At 51.9% G+C, this 10,267-nt stretch overlaps 1 protein-coding gene across 1 annotated transcript in view; it reads right to left on the bottom strand.

Annotated features, from left to right (window-relative positions):
* Positions 1–289: 289 nt before the first annotated feature.
* The window catches only part of Prdm16 (PR/SET domain 16), a 52,979-nt gene continuing 43,001 nt past the window's right edge, over positions 290–10,267 (bottom strand). The window contains exons 13-16 of the mRNA XM_028757795.1: positions 9,851–10,025; positions 5,261–5,494; positions 4,247–4,421; positions 290–2,707 (exon numbers count right to left, since the gene is read on the bottom strand). Coding sequence (XP_028613628.1) covers positions 2,573–2,707; positions 4,247–4,421; positions 5,261–5,494; positions 9,851–10,025 — 719 coding nt within the window. The 3' untranslated portion in view covers positions 290–2,572. The remainder of the gene's footprint in view (positions 2,708–4,246; positions 4,422–5,260; positions 5,495–9,850; positions 10,026–10,267) is intronic.

Below are 10,267 nucleotides of genomic sequence, written 5' to 3'. Positions count from 1 at the left end.
TCAGTGCAGAAAATCAAGTACTGTCTTTGTTGGGAGTGGCAAGCAAGGACGCTGGGCCCAAAGGGATGACTGTCCAGGAGAACCTGAGGTTGGAATCATCACTTCACGGGGGAAGGGGGGTGGGGAAGCATATGACTCAGCACAGCTGGGACTTGAGTTAGGGTTGGGAGTGCCAAAGGATGACCCTTCAGCTGCTCTGGTGCTGTCAAAAAGGTCCACAGAGGTCCCCATTCAGATAGACTCCCCATACTGGAGAAAGTCACATCGCAGAAAAAAAAAAGCACACACCTTGCTCTTTCTGAGAAGAAAGCATATAATTTGGGGTTTACAAAAGTGGGGCATGTGTATCTGAGGTTGGACTTACACAGGCATCTCATCTAGCTCCCACCTAGAACAAACTGGAATTGTTAAGCTGAGGCCCAGCCCGCCGTGGAGAGGATGTCACGAACTCATGAGAAGTGTAAGCAGTTAGGCCTACAAATCCTTACCACAGGACCATGGCAAGTTCCTCTGCAGTGTCCCCGCTGCCTCAGGCTGTCCAGTTAGCACACGTGAGCATGCTTCTGAGCATGGTGCAGGACTATTCTGTCGCTGAGATTCACTGCAACCTGCAGGGGAATAGTGTCTTCAGGGATACCCCCGTCACAGATCTCAGCATAGCCTGGACCACTCAGCATCAGCAAAGATGATTGTCTTTGCCCCCAGAGGGAAACACTGACGGAACCATGGAGTGACACACGTGGACGGTGCTTGCTGACGCTGACACGATCTCTCATAGTTTTAAATGACAACCTGGGCGGTTTCTGTCCCCTCTTATCTTGTTGGGATCCTTTTCCCCCCCTCCTTCCAAACAATAAAATAAATAGAACACTTGTCTTCTTAAAATGTAACTGAAACTCAAGTTTAACAAAATCATATGATTGTCTGGTAAGTGGGCAGCGGTGACCGAAGAACTCCTGGAGGGAGGGACACAGGGGTATTTGGCACATTAACTATCACCCCACTCCCTGGGTACCGATCACACAGCACGCAATCTTATCACACGGTTTTGGTCCTTCACTACATACTTATATTAACATCATTTCTTCAGAATAAGTTGTCCAATGCCAAAAAAATACTGTTAAGGAAGAAATAAAATAAGGAAAGAAATTAATTAGAAAAAAAATTACAAGTTATATACAGATTAAGGTAAATTCCATCAGGGAAAGAAATTATTTGAAATTGGCCCCTATGGGGTAATTTAAAGCCCATCCAAGCAGAGAAGTAGACACATTCCAGACCGTCCCAAGGGAGTGAGGCATCCGGTCCTGGGGTCTGTACTGTCTCTGTTCTTTGCTGTGGCAGGTCCCCTGGGTCTTCCTCCTGTTCCTGACCTCACCTCACCAGGAACCCACACAAAGGGCAGAAGTGGCGGCTGCGTGGTTGATCTGGAGTCTTAGGCACAGGTAGTGCTTGGTGTCCTGGAGTGGAGGAGTAGGTGGGCAGGCCTCCCACCTACTCAGTGGCCATGGGGAGGGCATCAGACTGCCAGGGTTAGGGAGGATAGAAGGCTGAAGGCCTAGATATGGCCCAGAGCCCGGCCTTCAGAAGAGCAGCAGTCAAGGCCAGCACTGGAGATGCTGAAAGGTAAAAGATCCTTAGGTGTCCAGCATGGAAGACCTGAGCCACTGGCTCCCGACTTCCCCATACAATTGGGGGGTCTTGGGTGGGACCCGTGGATTCCTCTGAAGACCACATAGGGCAAAGCAACCTCTCTGTTCTGGCCTCTGCAAACCTGTAGCCAGGCACCATGTCCAAGACTTCTTGTGTCAGCATCCTATTTAGCTGCATGGCTCCATGCCCCTTATCCTGTGTCGGGCACACTGGAATCACCTTGGCTTGTACAAACAGGTTGGAGATAGAAAAAAAAAATCCTCCATTATCTACATTATAAAGGGCACACCCAAGTCTTGCTCGATGTCCCGGCAGGTGTGGGTTTGCCAATATGCTGAAATTCCAAAGCAATGCAAAATTACCTTTAAAAAACATTTTGCAAGTCATTTTTTTTTGATTTTTAAAAAATACTGTCTATTTTTTTTTAAAACCCACATGCTTAAATAGACTCTGTAGTCAATAAGATTACCAAAAAGGGTTAATCATGTGATTCTCGTTATAAAAATCATTCGCGAGGTCTCTCTCCACAGCGCTTGCCCATGTCTTTCCGATCTCCTCTCCCATACCATGCGGTTGCCCAGATGTGGCCAACCGGCTCCTGCTGGGATGGAGACCCCACCCTTGCCCATGAGTTTTCTGATCCACAGCTCCTGTGAGCAGCTCCTGGGTGGTCGTGCACTGCACCCACTGCAGATCATGTCCTTGAGGCCGGTTCTGAGAGGTGATGAAGGTCAGCGGCTACTCGAGGGACCTTCGGGTTCTGAGTTTCACTGGAGAAGCTGGACTTGCGCCATGGCGGCTGGGGTTGGAAACAGAGTCGAGGCAAAGTGAAGGTGTCAGGGGCTGCACCCTGGCCCCTTCTCCATCTCCCGCAGCTGGTACCCTGGCTTTGGACTCTGGCCCTGGGGCCTCCAGGACCTCAGAGGTGATTGATGGGGTTAAAGGCTCCGGACTCTGACGAGGGTCCCGTGATGTTCAACCAAGCATCCAGTGAGCTCTGGGAGGGGGCGTGGAGAGGAGTGTCTTCAGAGAGGGACAGCATCATTGCATATGCCTGGGGGGAGGGGGAGAAGGACAGCACACACAGGACAGGTGAGGGGCATCCCAGAGAGGCAGGCCTGAGCCTTGCCTCACCATTTGTCCCCAGCCTGTCCAGCTCCACCCCCTGCCCTCAACCCCAACCCTGTCCAGTCTAGATAGAGAAAGGGAAGCAAAGGCACTAGAGAGGCCCAGACTTGTCTGGCTTGGGAGAGAGAAATAGGAGTACATGAGAGCAGAGGGGACCTCTCCTGCCCAGAGTGACACCAGGACACACAGTAGTCCCTCTAGGGGCCTCTGTGCCCACGGGGATCTCTTGACCTCTTGTGCTCTCCGGCAATTGCATCTCCACCTCCCCCCACTTTTAGTTTCTCTGCCTAGTGAATGGCAAAAACCAATGAAAAGATGTCTGCCATGAGAGCATCCTGAAGATTGGCAGGTGTTATTCCTAATTCTGTGCTAGTGAGACTGCCTTTGTCTAGTGGGCAGGAGGCCCGGGGGACTCTGAATGACTGTGGTGGGCTACTTTTTTTGGAGCAGAGTGGGTAGTGTCTCTGAGCTGTTGCAATGATAAGGTAACTTGCTGTGTTTGCCGGCCTTGGACAATCATGGGGGCATCCTCCTGCCTCAGGCTCAGGGCAAGGGGTGTCAGGGCTGAGAGCCGTGTAGAGCATAGTCCGTGACTTACAGGTGGGCACTGGGGATGCCTAATATGTATGGATCCCCTACACCTTTGAGCAAACACTGGACAGAATTAGTTAGAGACAAAGACAGACACACAGACAAATTGGGGTGAAAAATCTTTTTTTTTGTTTTTTGGTTTTTTTTTGTTTTCGAGACAGGGTTTCTCTGTGTAGCTCTGGCTGTCCTGGAACTTGCTCTGTAGAGCAGGCTGGCCTCGAACTCAGAAATCCTCCTGCCTCTGCCTCCCAAGTGCTGGGATTAAAGGCGTGTGCCACCACCACCTGGCTTGGGGTGAAAATCTTGAGGGGGTGCTGGGAAGTCTGGAATCGGAGCCAAGCCCCTTTAGATGTCCCAACAATGGGGTCTAGAGTCCTGCAGCCACTGTTCCTGAGAAGCGAACACAGAAAGTGCTGTCCAGGACAAGCCTGCACCCTCAAGGGACCTGTGTTAGCTCCAGCTTAGAAGCCAGGGCCACCTGAGAGAGACTTTCCCTGAAACAGCAGGGTTGTCACCCATCCTGGCTCAGACCCAGCAGCTAGAGGGAATAGAACCTGATGAAGATGTTCCTCACTGGGGATGGGATGCAAAGACCAGGAAAGCAGCCCTCATCCATGATGTGAGAGCTAGCTCGTGTTTCTCTGTCTTCAAAGCCCCATGTGCTCTACCAGGCTGCTGCTGGAGGCTCACAGCCATGGGCTGTCTCCTGAGACAATGAAGTGGGCATGGGGGCTGTGGATCTGAATGTTCTCCAGCCACGAGACAGCTATAGTCAGAGTACTCAGGTATCCTGTGGTGAGGAGGCATGGTGGCTGCCTTCTGTCTAAGTCAAGCGGAAATAGGAGGAAGGACGAGGGCTCTGCTGGGTACCTACCTGGTTCTTAGCCTGCCTGTACAGGGTTTGTTTTAAAACCTCAGAATCTAAGGTGGAATTAAGCACATCTTTAACTTCAAATGCTTCCTCAGCTGCTCTGCGGAGATCCAGCCCCTTCCCAAAGGTCGGCGTCGGCTCCAAAGCTAACAGGCCACCTCCTCGCTCCTCAACACACCTGCGCCAAGGACCAGGGAGAGGGGCCTGGGGTCAGCTCTTTGGCCACTGGTGGCATCTCTCTGGTGCTTCATGGCTGGTCCCCGTGCCTGCATGCATGCCACGGGGTATCCACGAGCCACATGCACAAGGAGACAGACACATCGACAACACAGACACCTAGATTTGGGAAGCCACACAGACGAAGGAAAGCAGACAGGCAGAGATCAGGAAGGATGAGTGCGTGCAAACGTCACGGGCAGCAGGCAATCTTGTCTTAGGAATAAAGGATTCAGAGGGAGGCTTTCATTTTCTGAGGCTCTAGTCAGCTTTGGAAGGGTCCTGGCTGCCCTTCCCACCCCCAGGACCTAGGGGCTAGGGAAGAAATGCTGGCTCCAGAGAGCCAGCCAGCTCAGGGCATCTCCAATGCTAGGGGTGTTAACCACTGCTGAAAGCAACTAGTAAACAGTTAGGACATAGAGAAGTAGCTCTGACCTGCCCAACTTCTAAAATCATGGGTGCTGGGCCATGCCCCCACCAGAGGCTAGACCCTGCTGCCCCAGGTGGATGTGGACGGTGATGCAGCAGAGCCAGACTCCCGAGTCAGGGTCAGCAGAGTATACCCTTTCCTTCCCCCCCACCCCCACCCCTCCGCTCCAAGCTTCCGGACACCCTACAGGGAGGAGAGACCTAGGGTCCTGAACTCTTGCTAGGATTACCCTAGGCCTAGTGCCAAAGCCTTGTGGCAGTAGCATCTGTTGGGCAGGGGTGAGACCAGATTGGAGGAGATGGCTCCTGAATGATCACCCTGTACTCAGGTCCTCCCACCCTGCCCATCCCCTGGCACTTGGCTACGCCCACCTTCGGGTATGGTCAAAGCCCATGGTCAGGCTGGGTGGTTCCTCATCCTCTTCATCTTCATAGACTCCTTGGGGCTCAGGTGTGGGGGACACTGTGTCCTCCTGTGACTTCCCGGCTAAGCTGTCATCGTCCTCTTCCTCCAGCTCCTCCTCTTCCTCCTCTTCCACATCCTCAGGTTTTGCACTGGCCGAGCCTGGACACGGTGGGTTACTGTCCAGGTCTTGGAGCTCAGGTCTGTAATGACAGGTGAAGAAATTGGCCATGTTCAGGGACCTTCCTTCTTACTGAAGGTAGCTATCCCTGTTTGCCTTCCTGACCCTTCAAAAAAAGTTGACATCGGTGGTTACTAAAAGAGAGGGTTACAGGTCCAAAGGCAATTATCCACTTAGTCCCTGAGGAGTGAGAGCTATAGAGAAAAGTAGGAAAATCTAAAAGAAATGGAGGCATCCTGAGGGAGAGATGGGGTTCAGGGTAGGGTCCCCGAGGAGTGGTATTGTATTGGTGCTGGGGTTGGATGCTACTACACACAGGTGCCCTTAGGACACTGGTGTGAGAAAGTGTCCAGGTCCCATTCTGCCCAGGACTCTGTGATGCCCATCTGTGCTTGCACCTCCCAGACAGCCGCAAGGATCTAAGGTTGCAGGACCTGGGTAGCGAGGGCTGGGCTTAGGCTGCTGCTGCTAACAGGACACACTGCCAGGATGGGCTGGCATCAGAGAATGTTGGTCTGGGCTTGCAGCCCAGGCTCAAACGCAACAGCCCCTAGGGTCTCAGCAGTCTTGGCAGATCTCTGACATTCTCTTAATATCTTTGAGTCTTTCTCAGTCTTTGGTCCTTTGCCCTCAGGGTGGTCTGTCTGTCTGTCTGTCTGTCTGTCTGTCTCCCTCCTCCCCCCTCCACACACTGTGTCTATGAGTGTAATCAGTGTATACACTGAGGTCAAAGGTCAACCACCCATGTCCTCCTTAGTCACTATCCTCAATGAGGGTCTCTCACCAGCCTGGGCTCACTTATTTAGCTACTAGACTGGGTGACCAACAAGCCCCAGGGATATCTGACTTGCGTCACCAGCACTGGGCATGTGGTATATGTGTTATACTATGTTTATTCTTTTTTTAAAAAAGGTTTATTTATTTGTTTTATATATGTGAATACACTGTCGCTATCTTTGGACACACCAGAAGAAGGGCATCAGATCCCATTACAGATGGTTATGAGCCTCCATGTGGTTGCTGGGAATTGAACTCAGGATCTCTGGAAGAGCAGCCAGTGTTCTTAACCGCTGAGCCATCTCTCCAGTCCCTGTTTTGTTTTGTTTTGTTTTTTAAACATGAATTTTGAAGCTTGAACTCAGACCCCCATGCTTGAAAAACAAACATTCTACCAACTGAGCCATGGGTTCAAGCCTCTGGGCAAGATTTGTTTTAAAAAAAAGATTTTATCTTTTTATATGTTTGTATGTGGATGTGTGGATGCCCGCAGATCCCACAAGAGGGTGTTGAATCGGATGGAGTTATGGGTGATTGTGGGCTGCCTGGTGTGGGTTTGGGGAAGCTAACACTCCACCAGTTCTCTACAAGATCAGCTGGAGTCTTAACCATCAACTCTCTATCTAGACCCTGGGAAAGACTTCTGTGCATTGGTTCCTTACTAACGAGACTGAACAAGCCAGATCTAGTTCCTTCACGGAGCACAACCAGTCTGGTTCATGTTCAAGTCAACGACCATAACCTGCCAGGGACCACAGGTCCACTCCAGCAATGGATGCAGCAAAGACAACTATTTCTTAGATACCATGTCTAGAGCCCCTAGCTCTTCCTGGCCTTCATTTCTACTCAGCTCTGAGGGCCTGACTGCGCAGTGTGGTCTTGGAGGAGAGAGGGGTCCGGTCATTTTCACTGAAGTTGGCATCTTAGTGGTGTCAGGACTGTGGTTGTGTAGGCAGGACTGAGCTGGGGAGACTCTGTTGCAGTACCAGGATGACTCTACCCATGAAACTACCTCCTGCCATGCCTCCAGGACAGGCAGAATCTTGACAGGTTTTGAGGCGCTCTATGTCCCTGAGTTCTAGTCACCTGTGTTGGGGGCCAGCCAAGACTGCTGAATTCATCTCCTGGCACTGAAGGCTCTAGGCTAGGTGCAGCCTGGATCCCATTACCCTGTAGTGGTAGTGGGAGAGAATTCAGCTCCTACAGTTCCAAGGACAGGAAGAGAAAGCATGGGCAGAGAACCCAGTCTGGTCCTGCGAGTCAAACTCACCAGGAAGCTGGTGTGGTAAAGCTACACCTGCTGGCTGGTCTTGGGCAGGACTAGAGGAACTCTGCTGTTTGGAAGCAAAGGCTATACTCTCTTTTCTTGCATGCTCACTCTCTGGTATGTGCTGTCCAGCAGGGACCCTGGTAGGCTGGTGTCAGCTTCAGGTAGTAGGGCAGCTTCTCTGGTGGAGACAGGAAAGCTGCCTTAGAGGCAGCTATGCTAACATACTAACTGACATGGCTCACAGCAGCAGGAAGGGAAAGATCCAGAGTCAGAGAAGCAAAAGGCTGAGAGGCCAAGCTGCAACACAGCTGGGGGTTCTGAGGGAAGATCTGGTGTCTCCCACAGTCCTCGGTCAACATGTGGCTCCACCTGTATCTCCTCGTGTGTGTGTGTGTGTGTGTGTGTGTGTGTGTGTTGCATGTGGAAGTAGCCCCACCAAGATCCAGTAGGACTTTGCTGTAACTCTGACACCTATATCGAGACCCTGTCCCAGGTCACCATCTGAGGGATGGGGTTAGATTTCACCTATGGTCTTTGGAGACACAGTTCAGCACATGAACAATCCTTTGAGTTGTCTTGGCAGGCACTGGGTTCTCACTGATCCCTAAGGGGAGGACTCAACAGAGAAAGACCCAGAGAATGTGGGTACCAGCCCCAGCTGAGTCTGCTGTCCTCCCCACCAGACTGCCAACCTCACACATGCTCGCTCTTACAACAGTGGTGACATGGGGAGCCTCCGTTTGGTCCCTCCGCTCTCAGGACAAAGCTGGCTTGTCCTTGGAGATGCCACTTCAACAAAATGGGCTGGGTTTGGGAGGGGTTGGCCCTGTCTTGGTCTACCTATGTTGTCATCAGTATTGAGTGTGAGGGAGGAGATTTGGGGAGCTCTGTCAGAGCATCCATGATATGATTAGGGTTTTGAGGGTGAGGAACAGTTTCTCCCTTTCCTTCCACAAACACCTCCTGTTCTGCTGGGCACATGGAAGGTCCTCTGACCTGCTACCAAGGCTCAAAATATGGGGGGTGTCTTGCAGTCTTCAGGGTGCCCAGGGCCCTGGGAGCCCATGAATACTGGGTCATGTCCACCCCGGCAAGGACGAGTCTTCATGGTTTTTTTTTTTTTTTTTTTTTTGCTTTGTTTTGTTTTTTGAGACAGGGTTTCTCTGTGTAGCCCTGGCTGTCCTGGAACTCACTCTGTAGACCAGGCTGGCCTCGAACTCAGAAATCCACCGGTCTCTGCCTCCCAAGTGCTGGGATTAAAGGCGTACACCACCACCGCCTGGCCCGTCTTCATGGTTCTTTAAGTGGTTATGCTTTGGGGTCTGAAGAAGCTACCCTTTGAGTTTGTCTTGAACAACAAGGACATGTTCTTTAGCTCTCTTAGGGGGCAAGGAAGGCCTGCTGTGGAGGCACCTTCTCACACACAGCCTCCTCTGAAGGGAAGAGCATCAAGTTGCTGAATAAGAGGTGGCTCTCAGACACTGCATCTCTAGGGTCAGGGCCTGGTTCCTTTCAGAGCATTGTGTCTAAAGCCAGGATGGGTATGTTAAGGCACTTAGTGGGCTGTAGCCTGGGCCCTGATGTGCACTCAGGGACCCACAGCAAGACCACAGACTTGTGAGCAGAAACAGAGCTCAAGATATCATTACTGATCATGTGGACTGGTGTGGTCTTCAGTTTCCCCAAAGCACCAGAGACAAGAGAAGTGCAGACAGGTCCCTGAGGGAACACATCTCTGGAGAATCCTCCCTCACTTCCTCAAAGTGGATGGGAGCAAGCTAGGCCTTGGTGACACAGAGCTGTGGCCCATGGTGGCTCTTGCAATAAGGGCTGGATCCTGGCTCTAGGTTCTGGGGCAGTTTTAAGTCAGCAAGTCACGCCACGTCTATGAACCTCTGGTTCTCCTCTTCAAAACTGGAGACCCTTCTTGAAGTTTCTTAGAATTTAGAGAACTTCTCTCTCTCTCTCAGTGACTTCTCTGATCAGTTTCCTTTCCTGGGGTATGGAAGTGTCCTTGCAGAAGGGAGAGTCCCCATGTAAAGGACATACTGAAGTCTGGGTGTGAGGTATCAGAGAACACCTCTGTAGCCTGGCTGAATTCCTCTCTCTCTGTCTCTCTGTCTGTCTCCCTCTCCCTTGGTGGAAAAGCTGTTGCAAGTGTGCATGTGGAGGCTGGCAGGGAGGACCGACTCTTCTTGTTTCTAGCAATAGAGCCTGGGACCTCCTCCATATGGGACCCAGTACCATCCAGGGGTGGACATGCATGCATCTCAGGCAAGACCACTGGAGTAGCTGAGACTAGACCTGCCGGCGCTGGCTTATTTTTCTTACCGTTTGTCCATTCGAGTGGACGCCTGGTTCATCTCGCTGTTGGCGATGAAGTTTCGGATCTCAGAGAAGTAGGAATCTTCCTTCTCATCTAAAAGTGCGTGGTTGTCCGACTCGGAGGTGGGGGAGGAGGCGCTGGTGCCCAGGTGGTTCGTGAGCACCCCGGAGTGCTGGCTCACTGTGGATGGGCTGAGTGTCAAGGACATTCTTGGGGGCATCCAGCCCTTACTCAGTGCCAATGTGCACTTGGGGAGATCTCAGGGAACTGTTTCTTAGAGAGTTCTTTGAGGAGTGATATTGCCCTTCCTTGCCAGGCCTCTTCCCTTGCCCCTCCTCCGCCACGCCCCTCTCCTACCACGCCTCTCTTCTTCCACCACGCCCTCCTTCGCCACGCCCCTCTCCCACTACACCCCTCCTCTA

The sequence above is a fragment of the Grammomys surdaster genome, unplaced genomic scaffold (genome assembly GCF_004785775.1).
Source record: "Grammomys surdaster isolate TR1022 unplaced genomic scaffold, NIH_TR_1.0 126185, whole genome shotgun sequence".
In the NCBI taxonomy this organism is placed as follows: Eukaryota; Metazoa; Chordata; class Mammalia; order Rodentia; family Muridae; genus Grammomys; species Grammomys surdaster.
Note: the sequence above shows the minus strand (reverse complement) of the source record. Positions and strands in the feature narration are given on the sequence as shown.